This window comes from Myotis daubentonii, chromosome 10 (genome assembly GCF_963259705.1).
Source record: "Myotis daubentonii chromosome 10, mMyoDau2.1, whole genome shotgun sequence".
NCBI lineage: Eukaryota > Metazoa > Chordata > Mammalia > Chiroptera > Vespertilionidae > Myotis > Myotis daubentonii.
In genome coordinates, this window is record NC_081849.1 from 67,026,800 (window position 1) to 67,047,830 (window position 21,031).

A 21,031-nucleotide genomic window follows, 5' to 3' on the forward strand; every position below is an offset into this window, starting at 1 on the left:
AGCTGTGCGACCTACAGCAAAATCAAAAGCTTTTTGAATCTCAGTGTCTCATTTTGAAGCAGGGAACCAGTAGCAAGCACCTGCCTGGAAGTCGTAGGATTAAAGATGTGGTAAGAATGTATGTAAAATGCTTGGTGCTCAATAACGAACAGTCTCCTTCGGCCCTCCACCTTCCTAATGCCGCCACCCTTTAATACCGTTCCTCATGTTGTGGTGACCCCCAACCATAAAATTATTTTCGTGGCTACTTCATAACTGTAATGTTGCTACTGTTATGAATCGTAATGTAAATATCTGATATGCAGGATGTATTTAGGCGACCCCTGTGAAAGGGTCGTTCGACCCCAAAAGGGGTCGCGACCCACAGGTTGAGAACCACTGCCTTAGGGGCAAACCGGCCGCAAGTCGGGGAGGGGCTTGCTCTTTCATTTCAGTGCTGAGAAGGCAGAGCCCCGGGCTTCTGTGCCCCTCGCAGGCCAGGCTAGCCAGGTCAGTGGGCCTCAGGTGACCCCAGGAGCCAGCTGGGTGCTGCCAGTGACCTCTAGGCGCCACGTGGCTGCGGGTTTGCTCCCCCAGGACCAAGGAGGCAGACATCCTCCCATTTCTCGTCTCGGGACATGCAGACTCCGATTGGAGCAGTGACCTGTTCTAGGCCACCCGGACGGACAGGGCGGGGAGCCCAGCCCGGAGTCCGTGGCCGGCCCCTGCGCTGCCCTGGGCTCCTGTCTGTGGGCGGTGCCTCCCGCTCGCACGGGCGGGTTGGAAGGACGCCCCGCCCCCGACGGCTCCAGGAAGGGGCGGAGTTTCCCGGCGCCGCGGACTCGTCGCCACGGCAACGCGGCCTTACTGGCCAACCGACCCGGGCCTGGGGCTGCGCGGCGGGCCTCGTGGGCAGAGCCTGGCATGGACAGCCTCTTCGTGGAGGAGGTGGCCGCCTCCCTGGTCCGGGAGTTCCTCAGCAGAAAGGTACGTGGCGTCGCCCGCGCAGATCGGGCCAATCGCTGTCCTTTGGGGCGCACGGGGGCTCCCCTGAAACCTCTGCACCTTCGGGGCGGGAGACCGCCCCCTGCCTGCAGCCTGCTGCCGGCCTCAGAGATACCCGGCAAAGCGACAAAGCACCGCTTTCCTGGCCGGAATGGGGGTACTGCACTGCCCAGGACCCCTTTTTGTCACCTCCCGCTCGGACCGCAGCCGCCGGGCCTGGCCGGTCCCCTGCGGGCTGAGGGTGGCCCAGGGGCGATGGCCCAGCGCCGGCCTCCATGGCGAACCCAGCCCGAGGCCTCTTTCCCGCCTGGAAAAACTGCGCCCCCAAAAAGGGAGCCCCAGGAGCTCACAAAGTTCCCTCCAGTCCGACCCTGCAGTCACGTGCATCTACAGTTACGTCCTTGCTGTGGTTTGGTTTTCAGTTCTGCTGCCTGGTCCCAGGAGAGCTTTTGGAGGGCTGGGAGGCTGGGAGGTTGCGGGGGGGGGGGGGGGGGGGGGGCGGACCTTAGCTCTCCCCCTGCCCTGTCAGTGGAGCTGAGGGCGCCCCGGGAGAGAGGTGGCTGGGGTCATGGCGGATGAGAGCGCAGGGACAGCACCCATTACTCCTTCTACACAAAGTGACTGAAGGCTGGCCACCTGCCTGGTGTTTTGGGTCCCGGTGGTGTCCTGTTAGGCGGGTCGATGGGCCCTTGTCTGGGATTGAAACACACACACAAACAAAAGAAACAGTGTATATTTATCAGTAAAAAGTTTATTTGTACTGATCTCAGAGAGGAAGGGAGAGACAGAAATGTCAGCGATAAGAGAGAATCATTGATGGGCTGCCCCACACTGGGGATGGAGCCTGCAACCCAGGCATGTGCTCTGATGAGAATCCAACCATGACCTCCTGGTTCATAGGTCGTCGCTCAACCACTAAGCCCCGCCGCAGGCTGGGCAAGAAACAGCGTTTTGAATGGAGAAAAGGGAAGGGCTTTGGAGTCAGAGTTTGGAGTCAGAGCAGTTCAAATGTCCGCTACTAGCCAAGAAAAACGATTTTAAATATAATAATATTACCAAAACTGTACTAACATAGTGTAATATCACACAAGTTGTAGGAAATATTAAAAATCTGCAAATAACAGGATTACTTCTATTATATTCTAAAATATTTTTTTCCCCTCTGGCTCTATTTTTGTTCATCAGTTTATGTTGTTCAGTATATTCCACAAATGAGTGAGATCATGTGATACTTATCTTTCTCTGACTGGCTTATTTCGCTTAGCATAATGCTCTCTAGGTCCATGCATGCTGTTGCAAATGGTAAGAGTGCCTTCTTTTTTACAGCAGCGTAGTATTCCATTGTGTAGATGTACCACAGTTTTTTAATCCACTGATCTGCTGGTGGGCACTTAGTCTGTTTCCAAATCTTAGCTATTGTAAATTGTGCTGCTGTGAACATAGGGGGTGCATATATCCTTTCTGATTGGTGTTTCTGATTTCTTGGGATATATTCCCAGAAGTGGGATTACTGGGTCAAATGGGAGTTCCATTTTTAAATTTTTGAGGAAACTCCATACTGTTCTCCACAGTGGCTGCACCAGTCTGCATTCCCACCAGCAGTGCACCAGGGTTCCTTTTTCTCTGCATCCTCGCCAGCATTTGCCGTTTGTTGATTTGTTGATGATAGCCATTCTGACAGGTGTGAGATGGTACCTCCTTGTCATTCTCATTTGCATCTCTCCGACGATTAGTGACTTTGAACATGTTTTCATATGTCTCTTGGCCTTCTGTGTGTCCTCTTTCAAAAAGTGTCTATTTAGGTCCTTTGCCCACTGCTCACTGTCTCGATTTTCTTACCTATAAAATAGGAATAAGAAGACGTTCCCCTGGCAGATTTATAATGAGGATAAATAATAATATATGGGCAGCTCCCAAGCACTGTGTGGTGCACATAGTAGGTATTCAACATTGTCTCCTCTCCATCTCTGATGTGCACCTGTTTTGAAAGTCTTTGCTTTTTAAACATGTATTTTTATAAAAATATTTTCTTAAAGGCACGTGGCTTCATTGTATGTGCTCTGTTTTTATGGCTAACTGCCTTTCCATTGCCAAGTCCTGGCTGGACATTGGATACATCAGTGACAGGCCCATGAGGCTCACCACCACTGTCATTTTTACAAAGTCTGGCTAACCCAGTCAATGATTTTCTCTCGTCATTGATGTTTCTTTCTCGTTCTCCTTCTCCCTTCCTCTCTGAAATCACTAAAAATATTTTTTAAAAAATAAAAGTCTGGCTATCAAGCGAAGCTCTCAGAGTTTTCCTCATGCCTTTCCTTTCTCGAGTACCAGCGAATGCCCACGTCCTCACCTGATGTCCCAGGCGCCCTTGACCTCAGCTTACCCTCCCACTCTCATTTCCAGGTTCCTCCACCTGCTCTTCCCCGTTCCGCCCAAGTCCCATTTCCTCCAAGAGGTCTGCTCAGGAAACTCCCGTTGGAATGACTGGCTCATCCTATCTGGTTTGTTCGCTGATGCTCAAGTTACAGTTTACACTTCTGTCTCCCTCACCTGCCAGAGAGGTCCACACAGCCGAGCCTGAACTGGGTGGAACCTGGACAGTCGTCTGGCTTACCTGGCCTCTTGCCCTTGGCCTTTTTTACCTGGGCACCTAAAGCCCTGAGAGGAGAAAGGAGGTGCCCACAGCCCCGCAGCAAGTCATTGAGAGCTGGGGCTGCAGCCCCGGGGCAGAGACCACGCACTCCCCACAGGCTCCGCACAGGCAGCACCAGCAGCTGGAGCCACGAGAATTCCCATCATGGTTTGAGGTACCTTCTAGGACTAGGTGCTTGCTTGTTTTCTCAAATCCTGTAACAGCCCTGAAAGGCAGGTATAACGACTCCCTTTCCTGCAAGACTATCATGAGAGTAGGAGGCGAAGAAACTTGCCCAGGTGAGCAGGTCAGATCCCGTTACAGTGGTTCTCAACCTTCCTAATGCTGTGACCCTTTAATACAGTTCCTCATGTTGTGATGACCCCAAACCATAAAATTATTTTTGTTGCTACTTCATAACTGTAATTTTGCTACTGTTATGAATCGTAATGTAAATATCTGATATGCTATATGTGTTTTCCGATGGTCGCGACCTACAGGTTGAGAACCACTGTGTTAGAATGACATCCCAGCGAAGGTCTCCCAGGCCTACTAGGCTGTCTGTGACCTGGCTCTCCGCTTCCCCTGGGACTTCATTCCCCAACCCTGCATCGTACCCAGCTACTACTCACCAAGTGTGACCTCCTCTCAGGGGGAGTCATGACAGTGTCCTGGCGATGTCAGGATCCATTGTGGTGACTCTGGGTGGCCCCAGCCTCCCAGGTCCGTGGCCCCTCTCTTGTAGAGACAGCCCCACCCTACCTCGGCCACTCTTTCCTGTGGCCCTGCCCTCGGTTTGTCATTACCAGCACTGCACACCCTTTCATAATCTCAGTTCCAAGTACCCCACCATTCTCATATCCAGTCCCCCTCCCCCCTGGTAGTCTGACATAAACTGTTCTTCACCCTCACGTCTCCATTCCCGTTCCTACCACCTTTTACAGGCCCTCACCTGATCGAATGTGAGCTCCGTGAGGGCCAGGACTCGGACCTGTTCTCTCTGCCTCCAGCAGCTGAACTGGTGGACTAGTGGTCCATTCCCTTTGTTTCATAGACGGGAAACTGAAAGATAGGAGTGAGCACTGGATGAGGCTCAATGAGTAGCTGACTCCCTAAAACTGTGTTCATCTTTGTCTCCACTCTCCCTGTTCTGTCTCCACATTAGCAGCAGCCGCACTGCAAACGCATCCCTGGTTTCTGGCCGGCTTCCTCATCAGAATGTCAGCTCTGTGGGCGGTGGGGAGCATTGCTTTTTTCCTCCTGTATTTCCTGCATCGAGAACAGCCTGGCACATAGTAGGTGCGTGACAAATGTTTGCTGAGTGAGCGAAGGTTAAGTGGGCCGGTGGGCCGAGGACTGGCTGGCTCCCGAGGGTGTTCTCATCCATCACCCGGTGGTTTTCAAATGCCGGAGTGCAGGAAGTCCTGGAGCTTGGGACGTGCCGAGACAGGCTGATGCGATCCCTGGACCAGCTGCTGCCCGGCAGAGGAGGACCCTCCCGGCAGAGGTCTCCTCATCACCTTGATTCGGCGAAGCCATGTGAAGCCCAGAGGAGAGGCTGGAGCCTGCTCTCGGGCCTCCCTATCGCTCCAGCATGGCCCTACCTTTGCCAGCACACGCACCCTTTCTTTCTGTCCCCCTGCCTAAGGCTTTCTTCTTGTTCTCTTTGGTTCAAGGATGTGTTCTGACCTCTTGTTTCACATGTTCTTCTTGCCTCAATTCATGGCCACAGCAGGCTTGTCTTGTTTTCCCAGCAGTGAGAGCCTCTGCAGAATTCTGAACACGGAGGCGAGGGGAGGAGCAGAGGGCTCCCCCTGTGCCAGGCTGAGCTGTTTGTGAGGCATCGTCGCCTCGTCCTTCACTGTTTGAGGATCACCATGGCCTGGCGGGCGAGGGGGCAGCCAAAGTGCTGTGGTTGTTTCTTAGCTGGGCCTTCTGGGAGTTCAAGTCCGGGTGATGGAACGTGGCTGGGCCTGGGTCCCAGCATTGCTGCTCTCAGCCCTGCTAGGTGACTCCACTGTGTTTCTTGGGGCGATTCCACCCTGGCTCCAATATCTGAGAGGAGAAGGGAATGAATATTGGCCTTTTGTTTGTTTTTCCTTTTGTTTGCTTTTAAAGCTTCATATTCTGTGGCCCCCAAACTAGGGCCGAACCCTGGGCTTCTGAGCCAGCCTCCGGGGAGTCAGGTAGCTGACTTTCCCTTTCCTTTTCTGCCTCACTTTGCTCAGCCCACAGGGTCGGGTCGTTGTAAGATTCAGAATAGTAACTGTGAAGAGAGGTCAAGTATAAAGGTCATGTGAACATACATTCTTCAGTCAGGTTTTGGTCTTTGCAGTGTCCTTGTGAGGAAGGCAGGACAAGCATGGTCATAATAAACACCAGCAGTCCGCTGTTGATACTGCGCGCCAGAGAACAGAGGGTTTTGATTTAACGTGGTAACTGAGGCTTCCGATTCCCGACTCCTCCCCGCAGGGCCTGAAGAAGACGTGCGTGACCATGGACCAGGAACGCCCACGCTCCGCTCTCAGCATAAACAGCAGAAACAACCTCCGCAAGGTTTTGCATCTTGAATTTCTCTACAAGGAGAACAAGGTACGTGCTTGTAACGTGTGGCGTGACGTTCTGGAACTGAGTTTGGCAATGTCAAAGCAGGCAGGGGCCCTGCCAGGCCGGCAGAGGTGGGCAGCAGGAGGCGGGCACACCTGCGGTCAGGGAGAAACAGACCCAACCGAATGCTGCCGAGTCTCAACCGTGAGTCAGTTCCAGCCCCAGCCAGGCCCGGGCTGCCCCATGGGGGTACTGCACATGCCCAGCCAGGAGGCTCCTTTTGAACCCGAATCTGTAACAGTTATTCCCTGTGCTCCCTCCTCCCCCTGAGGTTATTTTTAGTCAGACTTTACTCAAGAACATAGTATTCAGTTTTACTAAAATTTTCCATTCCCTGCCTGCCTAAGGGTATCCTTCAGTTCTGAGTAATACCTTGCTCTTTAATTCAGGCAAAGGGAGACTTGGGTTCAGCCCCCAGGGGCATTGGAGTTGAGAATGGGTGGGGGTGGGTGGGACTTCCCCAAATCCCTGGCCCCCCCACCCCCTTACCAGCTCTCCTGGCACCTGTCCTTGCTGTGCTTGTCAAGGTTATGCGAGAGTGTGTGTGGCTGTTCAGTTAGTATCTGCCTCCCCTACCACCCTGAGCAGCAGGAGGCCAGAGATGGCATCCATTTTGTTCACTGTTGTATCCCCATACTTACCATGCTGCCTGATGACGTAGTAAGTAGTCAGTATGCATCTCTGGGTTATGTGACTGCCTGACTGAATAAATGAATGGATGGATGGATGGATGGATGGATGAATGAAGCTGCCATTCTGACTTAATTGCTCTTTCTGTTATGAAGACAGAATTTTCTAACTGGATTGAAGAATGGTCTCTCCTGCAGATGTTGCCTGGGGGTAGAGCACAGTATCACATTTGGAAAGAACCTAATGACCGTGTAGGTTAGCATTTATCGCAATTTAAAAAAGGCTGTCCAATGATATCACCTGCAGAGGCTTCATGGAAAACAAAGGATGGAGCAGTCCTGTTTGAAACAGAAATGAAAAGATCCTGCCCTCCTGGCCTCCTTGGCAGCCCTTCAGGGACGAGCTAAGCAGCTTTTAAACCACCGATGGGACAGGAGAGGGAGCCAGAGAAAAGCGGCTTGTCCAGGTCTCAGTATTTCCCCAGTAGGAGCCGGCAAGAACCAGATCCTCCGCTTCCCAGTCCTATCCCAGTAATGGCTGTCAAGCTTCCTTTAACTGTAACCCTTTTCTCAAATGAAATCTGAGCAGTTGGGTGGGGATGGGTCTGGGCATCCCCCAGCCCTCCAAGGCTGTTTCTGAGACCCCCAGGGGAACCTCAGAACCACCCTCGTGCACATACATCGCAGCCCAGGGAGGAACTGGGCCGGGTTTCCCTCCATAAAGTGAAGGAAATCCAAGCAAACCTATAAACCGCAAGAGATGGGTAGCAGGAGGTGGGCCACCCACGGGACCGCTCAGGCAGCCGAAGGAGGAGGAAGGGCAGTGGCAGCCAGGAAGTCCTGGCAGAGGCTCAGGAAGGACAGCGAATAGATGCCCCTCGTCCCCGGGCCCTGGGGTGACCCTCGGGCCCCTCCATGTCCTGCATGCAGTCAGCTAAAGTTCTGCAGAAAGAAGATTAGTGACCCAGATCTCCAGACCCCCCATTGGCTGCATAAGGCAGAGAGTGGACTGTACATTTTAGAAAGGTTTTTCCACAGAGAGTGAGACACTTAACCAGAAAATTCAATGAACCGTCTGGGGCAGTGGGGTTTTCATGTAAATGCCTCTCTACCCAGTTTTCTAGATATCTTTGCCACTCGAGTTATTTTTATCTCTTTACTATACTATAGTCTCCCTAAGGTAACTGTTGTTTAAAGGTATTTGAGATCTTTTCATTAGATCTTGATACATACCCTGATTCTATGATTTATATAGTGGTCATTAGCTATTAAACAATTAATTGGAGCTTAAAATGCTTATTAATTATCTGTTGCATAATGACATTGACATTCACACAAAGCCAGCATGATTCCAGGGAAGCCCTGCAATTTAATGTTAATCCCAGGAGCTTGTCTGTTCCTATTAAGTATATGATAGATAAAAATGCCTGTGTAGAATTGAGGCATTGAGAGGTGGTATCTAGATTCATATAATGGCTGTGTTTCTTATGAGCAAAGTGATATGGAAAGCCATAAAGTATAATTCAGGTAATCAGGGCCCTAAATCTCCTGTATTGAAAGAAAAAACTAGGAGGCTGAAATAAACTAAAATATATATCTTCCTCCTGACTCGCTTCCTTGTAAGTTTTATTTAGATTTAGATAAATATATCTTTGGGGTCTCATAATAAAAAGAAAATCCATCTCTGATTTTGACTGCCTGATCACCCTGTGGAATTTGGTCCCAGCCCATCTGGCTGTGGGTCTTGGTCCCAGAGTTCTGCTGCGTAGATCAGGGGAGTAAGAAGGGGCGGGGACTGGATGTGCCCAAGGGTTCCCTCTGTGCCAGGCTCTCCATCAGGGGCTTTACTGCTCTGATTGCAAAATGCCCCACCGAGCGCCCCACGTCTGGCTGTACTTCCCAAGGGCTTGGTTTCCCGGCAAGTGGCGTGGGGACTGACACAGTTACCTGGCCTGGTCCCTGAGGCCAGCCTGCGGATCACTGCTTGGATAGCTGTCTGTCCACATTACGTAGGGGAATTTGAAAAGACATCAGGGCTCTAATCTTTGCGATTTAAGACTCAGTGGGGCCTAGGAATATGTATTTTTAAAAGATGTCCTAAGGTAATATTTGGTACGGTCAGGGTTAGGGAATACTGATTTTATTTATTTCCACAACCAACTACTGAAGAGTTTCATTGATCTTTTTCCTTTTCTTAAGGTTGGAGTGTAAACCGAGTCAATCCTGAGGGTCTCTCTATGCTCTTGTCAGTAACCTGCTGCGTTCTCAGTGCCCAGTGTCAGATGCAGGGGATATGAACTAAGAGCATATCCAGATCCTAAATGTTTACAAACTTTGGAGTCAGCAATCCCTAAAGGCTTAATTTTTTAAATGAAAGGGTATATAGTTTATAAAGTTATCCTTAGGAGAAAAAGACAAGATGAAATTTAAATTGAAATTCAATTGCCTGTCTTATGCAATGGAGGCTAGCTCTTTTAGGATAGAGATTTTTGTCTTCATCTGTCATAATCTATTCCATCACATATAATAATAGGCAGTTGGGAAAGAATGCACGACAGAGAAGTTGACAAATTTATGTGAAAGAATTAGAATAGCCATCTTTGCTACCATTCTCCTGAAGCTGTACATGCAATTAATGATATGTTTTTCTTCCACTGATAGGCAAAGGAAAATCCTCTGAAAACAAGCCTTGAACTCATTACCAGATACTTTCTGGATCACTTTGAAAATACTGCCAACAGCTTCACTCAAGAAACACCAATGCCTGCACTTCCAAAGAAAAGTAACAAATTGCCGTTGAGATGCTCAGAGGCCACCCTGGTAAATGTATATGACCTTGCAGATGAAGATGCAACGTGGAGAACATCACTATCAGAAACAAGCAAAGCCAGGTACCTGCTCTGTTTACACTGCGGGTGACTTCCTGGTGCTGCTGTAACCAACGTCTCCAAACTCAGCGGCTGGAACAGTTCTCCAGAGAAACAGAACCAGTGGGAACCCAGAGGGCGTGCGCGTGTGTGTGTGTGTGTGTGTGTGAGATATGTGTGTGTGTGTGTGGGGGGTGTGTGTGGATGTGTGTGTGTGGAGGGTGTGTGTGTGTGTGTGTGTGTGTGTGTGAGATATGTGTGTGTGTGGGGGGGGCGTGTGTGTGTGGGGGTGTGTGTGTGGATGTGTGTGTGTGTGTGGAGGGGGCGTGTGTGTGTGGGTGTGTGTGTGGGTGTGTGTGTGAATGTGTGTGTGTGTGTGGGGTGTGTGTGTGGATGTGTATGTGTGGAGGGGGCGTGTGTGTGTGTGTGGGTGTGTGTGTGTGTGGATGTGTGTGTGTGTGTGTGTAAAGAGATTTATTTTTAGCTTGTGATTGTGGGGGTGGGCAAGTCTGAAATCTGTAGGGCATCTTGGCAACTCAGGCAGGATTTCTGTGTTACAGTCTCAAGGCAGAATTGCTTCTTCTCTGGGAATCCCAGTTTTTGCTCTTAAGGTTTTCAAAGGATTGAGTGAAGCCCACCCACATTACCTAGGCAGTCTCCTTTGCTTTACATCAACTGATTGTAGATGTTAATCACGTCTAAAAAATACCTTCATGGAAATACGTAGGCTAGTATTTGACCAAACAACCGGGCACCTCAGCCTGGCTAATTGACATAAAATTTGACATAGAAAAATATCATGTGGTCTCTTCAATCAACACGAACGGTTATCTTGCAGCCCTGGAGGTCAGAAGTCCAGAATTGGTCTCACTGGTTAATGGCACGATGTCGGGCTTGTTCCTTCTGGAGTCTCAGGGGGAGAATCTGCTTCCTCTCCCCTTTCAGCTTCACGCGGCCCCTGCAGTCCTTGGCTTGTACCACTCCCTCTGTCTTTTGGGTAGATCACTCCAACCCCTGTCTGTCACCATACCTCCCGCTGCTGACTCTGACCCTCCTGTCTCCCTCTACTGACGACCCTTGTGATTGTACTGGGTGCACCCAGATAACCGAGGCTAATCTCCCCACCTTGAGATCTTTAACGTAACCACGCCTTTTCCATAAGGTAATGTATTCACAGACTCTGGGATCAGGACCTCTCTGGGGGGGTGTGTGCCGTCCACACTCTGTGCTGTTAAAATTCCTGTCACGGAGCATTGGTGCTTTCCTCCGGAGGCCGTGGGAATGACCACTTTGTGATGGAGGATGTGTATGATTTAAAAGTTCAAATTCAGGATTCAGAAGGGTTTTGTTAACAACTTCTTAAAATACAACTAAATACTGGAGATATGGGAAAATCTGAAAAATAAGGCCTTTAGGAACTCTTAGGAAGAACATGAACTGGCATTCTTTTAAAATTTATTTTATAATCCTCATCCGAGGATATGTTTTTGTTGATTTTAGAGAGAGGAAGGGAGGGAGGAAGGGAAGGGGTGGGGAGAGGGAGAGGGAGGGAGAGAGACAGGGAAAGAGAGAGAGAAAGAGAAACATGGATGTGAGAGAAACATTGATCCGTTTCCTCCGGTACTTGCCCAACTGGGGATTGAACCTGCAACCTTTTTGGAGCCCGGGACAATACTCTAACCAACTCAGCCACCTGGCCAGGGTGAATTGGCATTCTTGATTAAACCTCTGTTATTTGGAGAACTGCCCTGTTATGTTGTAGCCTTAACACTCTGGTGTAGTCTCTGAGGGTGAGTCCCACTTCCTGGAATGGGTGTCTTCTTCCAGGGCTTTCCACGGGGGAGCCAAAGCGGAGGGTGTGGGTGTCCAGCTGCCAAAAGGTGAGGACCATTAAACAATTACCGCAAGGCTCAGAGCTGAAGGTTAACGAGGGTGGAGTGAAGCAGGTTCCTCCTCCACAGACACTCCCGGCCTGGCTGGCCAAGGAAATACTTCTGAAATGATGAAATGCCGCAGCGCAGTAGTTGAAGCTGTTCATCCGTTGCCCAAGCTCACACCTGGGTGCTATCCTCAGCTCCGCTTTGCCTGTGAGTCTGCATCTTTGAGTCTCACCAAGGTAAACGCTTTCCTGCTTTCTCTGCAAGACCAGGCTCTCCTCTGGTCCCCAGGACTCTAGTGATCTCCTCGAATCCCCCCACCCGAGACTGAGCTTCCCTGCCGAAAGGCCTGCACACGTTTCCTGTAGCTTTAGGATAAAATCCAAACTCCTCGGGATAACTTGCAAAACGCTTTCTGTGGTCAGGACCCACGGCTCACCTGGGCAGCTGCTGCTTTTGCAGCCCTCCAGCTGTACCCTCTCCTGGTTACCGGTCAGTCTCCCAGCCTGCCTTTCTTTCAGGCTCAGCTGCTGCCTTTTCCAGAGGCCCTTCTGGGTCTCCCTAGGCTGGTTCCAAATCCTTCCTCTGCCTGACATGCCCCCATTATAACACATGTGACCACCCCTCATGCGGGCCCACTTGGTAAGCAGCTTGGCACGGCAGGTGCCGGTGCCCCGCTGTGGCAGTCCCTGGGAGAAAACCGCACAGCCTGTGTCAGGTGCTGGCGCTAAGGAATCACAGGCCGGATTCCTCTTTACCTGGCCTGTCTCCTTCCCATTCCCGTTCTTTCTCACTCCTTGCTGCTCTCACTTTCTCACCCTCTTGTTTTCTCCTGTTCTCTTTTTCTCTCGTGCGTACCCCTTTTCTCTTTCAGCCAAGCTATCCAGAAAATGAAGCCGTTGGCATGCCTAACCTTATTGAACCTTAGCTGCCTGTCGGGGAGGCCAGGTTTGCCACAGCCTCTGTCCACCACTCCATGGCGTGCAGTAACACGGCTCCCCATGTCCCATGACTGTATGCAGGGCTGCAGTTTTCCTTCATGGATCTGGAATAAGGATGCTCGTGATAGTAGAGGGTATAAATAGTTGAGGAATCCCATTGTTGATCGTCAACTCTGATTTTGTTTCTTGTTCCCTGGTCTCATTTCGTAGGCCAGACTTGCCCTGATACGAAAGTGATTTCTATTTCTTACCTTTACCAATGACGCACTGGCTGGCTAGGAATCACTGTAGATCGTGAAGGGCTTGCTGTGAGTGCCTGTTGAATGTGGATTTTGTTTTTGTGGTTAGTGTTCCTTTTGGGGAGTCTGTTTTAATGGAAATATTCCTTTTTTGCAGACACGACCATCTTGATGGGGATATACTTGGCAATTTTGTATCATCCAAAAGGCCCCCCCACAAAAGTAAGCCGGTGCCGACTGTCCCGGCCGAGAGCCCCGCTGTGGCCCCTGTGTGGGAGAAGAAAGACAGGCTCCAGCCGTCAGAGCCTGCCTTGGACACAAAGAGCATGGGAGAGAAGTTCAGGACCAAGTCTGGCCTGATTGTCCGAGGCCTGATGGCCGGGCCCACCGCCAGCTGCTCACAGGTGGTTGCTCCGTCCTGTTTTGTGAGAGTGGAAAGTGTGAGCCTGCCTGGGTGTATGTGGGGAACCCCATAAGGCAGCCCAAGAAAAGGGAATGGAAGCACACCTCCGCTGTGTTCTCCCCAGCAACTTGCTCACATTATTGCCAGCGGCGGGGAACACCGAGAGTGCCCTGCCTGTTTCCTCTAAGGACCAGCAGCGCTTACATCACCACTGCCACATCAGCACCATGGACACAGCGAGTCGTTCGTATTATTATTATGAAAACAGTTAGGGTGTGGCGACCCCCACGGGTGGCGGGCCTCGCTTAGAACTGGCGGAGCGTTGAACACCAGGGTCCTGCTGTTCATGGCGGTCTAATCCTCTAGTCTGTGCCATTGAGACCCCTTCCTGGCAGGGATGAGGGTGACGACGGATCGGCTTTACCACCCAGAGGTTGCCCCGAACTTGTCCTGTCAGTGGCCGTTCTGTGTGCTTTTGCCCTGGGGTATCTGAGTCCTGTGGAGGATGGGTTGTTGTAGAATCTCCTCAGGTTTTCTGGAAGGTATTTTGTGGGCCATTGAGATCCTGGGCCATACTTCTGGGTTGCCCAAGAGAAAAGAGCAAGACTTGCTAGTATTTCATCTGTTTTCACAGTTACCAGTCAGCTCTGCACTGACGAAGGATGAGTAAGAGGCTGAGTTCCCTCCCTTGGCCAGAGTTTGGGTCTCGGTGGGAATGGTGACTCACGTTTTCCATGCCCTGTGGCAGGGGATGCCCTGGTGGCGTTTGGAGGAGGTCTCTAGTAATTTCCGCTAGGCGAGAACGCGACGGAATTAGCTCCTCTTATTCCAGCACGGCCTTTCCCATTTGGCTCAGGATCATTTTTGGAAATGCTAAGAGGGCCATGAAAAGCCCGGCAGGTATATTTTGGTCCCCTAGGTTGGTAACGTGACTTAACATTTCGTCAGTTAATCATGGACAGTAAGAAAGGACATACCAGGTGACTCCTTTGGAATTCCTTCATTTCAAAAATGATGGAAATCGGAGCCTGCTAGGTCTAGGTCACTGAGCGGGAGCTCTGTGGACACCAGAGGTGAAGGAAGAGTGGCCTCTGCCGCTCCTGGTCTCCTGGCAGGAGGGGTCAGGCCTGCAGTGAAGCCGCACACGGGAGCTGGTGTTTGCGAACCGCTGTGCCGGGGCTGCCTCTGTGCTGGTGCCTTCTGCAGGGCTCTCCTTCAGCCCTCACACCATCCGGGGAAGACAGGCACTCCCGGTCCCCAGTCCCTCCTCCACAGCCTTGGGCCAGGTGTGTTCTGAAACTCAGAACTCGTTTTCCAGAAGAGAAACGCAGTGCATGAACCACATACTGTAACGCCTGCAGGTATGTGGTAGGCGGTGTTTGCAGAACACAAACATTAACATGTCTGCCACTCAACTCTTAAAAAAAGACTAAGCAACCTCAAAGCAGTTAAAAAGAATTTGATTCCACAAGAAATTTTTGTTTGGGGATTTAGAACTCACAGGCAGTGATTATGGACAGGTTGCCTTACAGGGGAGGGAAGTGAGGGGCAGAGAAGTTCAGTGGCTTGCCTCAGGGGACACAGCTGGTGGGCGGTGATACAGGAGCTAGAACCCAGGCTGACCCTGGAGTTATGAGTTTACCTCCTGAACCTGCTCCCTCGGCCCTCTCGGGGCTCACGCAGGTGGGGTGCAGTGAACGCATTACGGAAGCGAGGCCTTTGGGCCTTGGGGATGGAATGGGCTTTCCTGGGGGAGGGAACATCAACTGCAAACGCTTGAAGTGGGTTCAGTACCTCCCACTTCTCTTGCAGGGATCCTCACTGTTTGTCCTTATCCCTTTCAGGACTCCCTCCGCAAGCGCTCCCCGCGGCGGCCCCTGGCCCTGAGCAGCGTGGCCCAGCCCCAGGAGGAGGAGGAGGGCCGGAGAGCCCCCGAGCTGCCCACCCGCACCCTGGCCTGCCCTGCCCCACAGGAGGGCCTGGCTCCCAGCGCCGGCCCCACCTCCAGGAGCCCCCTGGGCCAGCTCAGTGAGCCCCTTGCAGAGAAGCACAGGCCCCCAACTGGCACCCCTTCCCACTTGCCCAGCCCAGGGCTGCTCCAGGGCAGCGGCCGGTGGAGAGGACTTTGTGAGGACAGCCTAGCCGCCGACAGTGGCCCGGAGGCCGACGGGACGCCCTTGAAGTTCTCCTTGCCGGGAGGGAGTGCCAGGGCGACCCAGGAGAGGCTGGAAAGAGCATTTAAGAGGCAGGGCAACCAGTGCCTGCCCCTCAGGTGAGCTTGCTGTGCCCGGTGATGCCGCTTCCTAGAGAACCATCGGGCCCCCTGGCTCCTTGGGCTCGCCAGGTGCGGCTGTGAAGGAGGGAAGGTGACTGTGGCCACCCTGTGGGAGACAGCAGCCCAGAGAGCACACACAGGACCCCTGGGGGAGGCAGCTTTGGCCTCTCGTACTTCCCCCGGCCACGAAGGTTTCAGCAGACGATCCCACACACCTGACAACACGCTCAGGCTGGGGTGGCACAGATGCTCCCTGTGGGCAGCTGAGGAAGGGGGATGATCAGCTCCCACAGGGCTCCCGTGGGGCCATTTTTAAACCCCATTCTTGCCCGGCTGGTGTGGCTCAGTGGTTGAGCATCAATCTATGAACCAGGAGGTCACAGTTGGGTTCCCAGTCAGGGCACATGCCCGGGTTGCGGCCTCAATCTCCAGTGGTAGGCATGCAGGAGGCAGCCGATCAATGATTCTCATCATTAATGTTTTTATCTTTCCCTCTCCCTTCCTCTCTGAAATAATATATATATATATAAATCCCCGTTTTTATTCTTGCACAGCAGACCTGGGTGATCCCTACAGTGGTTGATTTTGAATGTTAAACCATCCTACATTCCTGGTATAAACCCACTTGGCTATAACATATGATCTTTTTATGTGTTGTTGGGTTCAATTTATTAATATTTTGTGTAGGGTTTTGTGAAGGAGAATTTGGTTAATTTCCTTTCTGGCAATTCCTTCGTCAGAGTCTGGTGTTTAGGATAAGCTGGAAGTCATCCCTCTTTTCCCCATTCTCTTAGAGAGTGGTTATTTCTTCCTTAAATATTTAGGAGAATTTGCTAGCCTTCTGAGCATTGAGTTTAAATTATGGATTTAATTGAAAAAAAAACCCAGTAAATTCAGATTGTCTTATTTTTTCATGTATCAGTTTTGCAACTTGTATTTTTTTCCAAGGAGTTTTACCACTTGTTTTAAATGTATTGGCATAAAAAACTGTGTGAATATAATGTCCTCTTATAATCACTTAAAGTCTGTATGGGCTGAATCCCTGATACTGGTAATTTGGGTTTTCCCTATTTTTTGACCCATCTTACTAGGGGCTTATCAATTGTGTACTATTTCAAAGAGTTAACTTTTGGTTTTGTATATTTGTTTTGTGTTTCATTGATTTCCACTCTTAACTGTTATTATTTCTTTCTTTCTACTTTCTTGGAGTTTAACTTGCCATTATTTCCTATTTTATTGATATGGATCTTAAATCATTGATTTTTCAGCTTCTTTGGTACTATCTTTTAAGGCTACAAATTTCCTTCTAAGCAATTCTTTGTCTGTATCCTGTGTGTTGATAGGTTACATGTTAATACAATTCAGTTAAAATATTTTCTAATTTCCATTGTGATTTCTCCTTTGGACCCATGGGTTATTTGGGCATGTATTGATTAATTCAAAAAATTTCGGGTATTTTTCTGGTTATCTCTTTGGTTGATGGCTGACACTTCCACTTTGGTCATATCTACTCTGTATGATTTCAGTCCTTTGATATTTGTTGAGATTTCTTTATGGTCCATACATATGTAAAGCTTGTCTCTTATACACAGCACATATTTGGAGTTTTAATCCAGTCCTGTTCTTTAGTAGTGACTCCCTTGGTTTTGGAGAAACATGATTTCAGACCCTGAGTTTCTAGAGTTATGTTTTCAAATAGACCCCGCCAATTCACAGAAATAACCATTTATTCAATTAATTTATTCAACAACTCTTTAGTGAGTGCTGTAGCATGTTATAACGGCTTGTACTCGCTCAGAGAGCTAATTGTTAGCATTTCTTCCCGACGGTGTTCAGTGACATCGGGGTGGTAGCTTGAGATTGGCCATGGTAGGAATGTTTACACTGTGGAAATTGGCAAATGCTGCCAGTCAGCCTTCCCCTTCTTTGAGAATCAGTTGTTCACGTCTACCAGCACCCCATCTGTGATGGCCTACTGTGTGCCAGTCACAGCCCTAGCCACTGGGGATCTGTGTGAACGGAGCAGACCAAGTCCCTGCCCTCTTGGAGCTTACAGTTCTGGTGGGGAGACAGCCCAGAGCAATAGCCACACAAATAAATATATAACATAGCAGAGTGCTACGGGGGAGAATCAATCCAGGAAGAATGAGAGGCGCCTTGGCTTTGGGGCTGCTGTTGTACAAAAAGGTTGTCAGGGAAAACCTTTATGAGAAGGTGACACTTGAGAGGAGACCAGAAGGAAAGTGGAACCAGCCTTTTGATCCCTGGGAGCAAATGCAGAGAGAATAGCCATGCTTCTTCCAGAGGAGTGGATGGGGGGAGGAGTGGGAGGGACGGGGAGAGGCCTGGGGGCTCTGAAAGGCCTGGCTTCTACTCTGGGAGGTTCTGGAGCTTCTGGAGGCTGAGCAGAGCCATGCCTGGTTCCACTCGTGGTCCTATTTCCATAGGACCCTGGGCTGCTGGGTGGCTGAGGTACTGCAGGCGGTGAGGGTGGAGGCAGGGAGACTGGTCAGGGGGCAGTTGAAGAGTCTAGAGGAGAGCTGATGGTGGCCTGAATCAGGGCGGTGGCAGTGAAGGTGGTGGGACATGGACTGGATTGTATATAACACACACACACAGACACACATACACACTCACACAGATATACACAGGCACGCACAGATACACACAGGCACACGCACACAGATATACGCACAGGCACACACACACACACACACACACATACACACTCACACAGATACACACAGACACGCACAGATACACACAGGCACACGCACACAGATATACGCACAGGCACACACACACGCACACAGACACATGCGCGCGGGCCCAGCTCAGTGAACAGGATTTGCCTGTGGGTTCGAGGTGCTATATTAGAGAACATCAGGAAGCAAGGATGACCCCCGTGTTTTTGCTGAACAACCACAAGAAGGGGTTTCTGTTCCCTGAAAGTGGAAGACTGTGGGAGAAGCAGGTTAAGGCCATGGTCACTGAGCTACAATCCAGATCCCTCTGGGCCGTGATACTTCTATCAGGCAGCAGCGTTTCTGGGCCATGATACTTCTATCAGGCAGCAGCGTTTCTTTGTTTGCTGGCCTCCCTGTGGCCCGTGGGTCAGGGGCCATGTGCCTGGGGCCACAGATGTGAGCAGCGAGCTGTCTGTGGTTCTCATTTCAGGCCCCGTTGCTCAGTCGTGACAGGACAATTCTCTTCTGGCCTCTGGGTTGTACTGAAGCTGGGAAGAGGACTATTACTAGAGCCCAAATTAATAGAACTGCTCGCAGCTCTTCTCTGATGACAGTAAAAGCAACTCCCGGGCTGGCCTTGAAGTCGAGCATGCACTTCTCCTGTGATCGCAGGCTGAGTTCCGCCTTGGTCAGATCTCGGCCCTCTCAGGGCCTCTGTGCTCCTGTCGTAAGTGGAGGGGTTGGTGGGTGCTCAATAGGGGCTTCTCCGTCTCTGACACTCCCCACCCTCCATTCTAGATGTGACCTTGGGCGTGTCCAGACCAAACCTCCCCTCTGTGAGCCAAGAATCACACCTCTTCTTGACCTCTGAGGTTCATCTTCTGTGAAGGATGAGCATGTACCTCGTGCCTTTGGAGTCCCCCCAACTGTGGGCTCTGAGTTCCCATGGGTGTGTAGTGATGACCTAGGGTTCAGGAGCCTGGAGTCGCCCGAGCACGAGGGGCTGTGGCTGGAGGCCTGGTGATCGCCGTGCCCGGCTGCAGGTCTGAGCTGGAGGCGGCTGGCTGCTGCATGGTTAAGCTGCCACCTCAACCCTTTTACCTATTACTTACTAAGTGGATTCTGTCTACGGGCCGGTTCCTGAGAGCGGCGGTTCTTAAACTATGATCCCTGGACCAGCAGCATCTGCATCCCATGGGAACCTGGGAGAAACACCACCTGTGTGGCCTGAATCGGGACTTTGGGGGCAAGCCCCGCAGGCGTTTAGCAAGCCCTGCTGCAGTGGAGGGTTGGGAACCTGGGCCCTGAAGCCAAGCATGAGACCGAGGGTCGGGTGCCTGTAATCTACTGGGGACCTGCGCTCAGTGAGGGGAGCAGGACAGGTGGGTCTCAGGAAGGACCTACAGGGGGAGAAGAGTGGGAATTGACCCCGAGCTGGTCCCACCTTTAAGCCAGGAGTAAGCTTTTTTTTCCCTGTCAGTTATTGGCTATGAGTTGTCCATGCTGTGGTGGGGCGGGCAGTGTGGCACTTCCTGGGTGAGTTTGGCGAAGGGCAGTTCTCTGGAGAAGGGTGCTGTGAGCCATTAGCAGCCAACACGGACAGCAGCTGGGATGGGTGTGCCTAGTCAGGGGCATCTGGTCGGGGCACCAGTGTCCTCTGCACTCACCCAGCTCCCAGGGCCATGATATAGAGAGACCAGCTGCAAAGCCTACTTGTGACATCACTCTGGTGCGTGGGGTGCTCTAGTGAGGCAGCCACACGTGGAGGTGACAGGCAGGGGACAGGCCCTCAGGCAGCCCCTCCCATCACAGCCCCGGAGCCCTCACTGCCATGGCTTTAGGCAGGGCACTGTCCTGCTGGAGCTGTTAGGCAGGAGGTGGCTCTTGACACTCTTCTTGGTCCCCAGACCCAGCACTGGGGATGGGTGAGACCACTCCCTGCCTCAGGCCCATGGCCCGCGTGAGGCTCTGTAACTGGGTGCTAGATTGTGGCCCTCGCAGGGGATGGAGGACTGGGGAGCAGTTAAGGGGGAGCTTTGACCAGGCGGGAGGCCCAGACCTTGCAGAGGCCGTGTATAGCACAGAGACTTCGTGGTGACCCCGTGGCATCAGTGAGGCGTGGCTGTGATAACCTGCACCGTTCCGTGGGTCTCTGCAGCCTGGACACGGCCAGGGCCCCAATGCATCGTGTCCCTGCCTCTGTGGGAGCCAGTGGTCAGTTTCAGACACTTAAGACTCTGACATTATCAGATTTTCGGGTTTTACAGTAAATGGACAGCAGGTGGCAGCAGATTGTCACCAATCTTTAGGACCCCAGCTACTGAGGGCCTTGCTGCCTGATTTCACTTCCGAAGACACTCACCAGGCCCCTACCAAGGAAGATGCTGTCGTGGGAGCGATCAGTGACTCCCATCCCTCCGGGGCCCTCAGCCCCTCCTGGCTTCCAGATGGGAGCAGAGATTGGGGCACACGCCTGGCTGCGTCCTGAGGACAATGAGCAGTGCCCTCTGGGCTTGCCCGAAACCTGGCAGAGGATGTGGCATCTGCGGTTCATTGACTGTTCCCCAGAGCCAAGCATCCCTTCTCACGACAGCTGCACTGCATGGGACCAGTGATGGGTAGAATTTCCATTGTAATTGGTCTCTGCATGGTGTGTGGGCTGTATGTCAGACTCTGGGGGTTCGAAGTTAGCCGACTATTGAAACAAACACAGCACACTCTTGCTTTCCTGCGTGCCGGAAGCCCGTGTGGATAGTGGCCTGCCCGGGGCTCCTGGGCGGGTCTAGCCTCCTCCATGACCAACTCCAGGGACCTCTTTTCTGTGGTGGGCACCCCCATCTGCCATTGGAGCCCTATGCTCAGCTGGTCTCCTTCCCACCTCTTACCCACA

At 51.5% G+C, this 21,031-nt stretch overlaps 1 protein-coding gene across 1 annotated transcript in view; it reads left to right on the forward strand.

The window, feature by feature from the left end:
- Positions 1-806: 806 nt before the first annotated feature.
- Positions 807-21,031, forward strand: part of MINDY4 (MINDY lysine 48 deubiquitinase 4) — a 91,543-nt gene continuing 71,318 nt past the window's right edge. Inside the window, exons 1-5 of the mRNA XM_059712688.1 lie at positions 807-966; positions 6,089-6,208; positions 9,514-9,743; positions 12,934-13,180; positions 15,024-15,451. Of these exons, the coding sequence (XP_059568671.1) occupies positions 904-966; positions 6,089-6,208; positions 9,514-9,743; positions 12,934-13,180; positions 15,024-15,451 (1,088 nt within the window). The 5' untranslated portion in view covers positions 807-903. The remainder of the gene's footprint in view (positions 967-6,088; positions 6,209-9,513; positions 9,744-12,933; positions 13,181-15,023; positions 15,452-21,031) is intronic.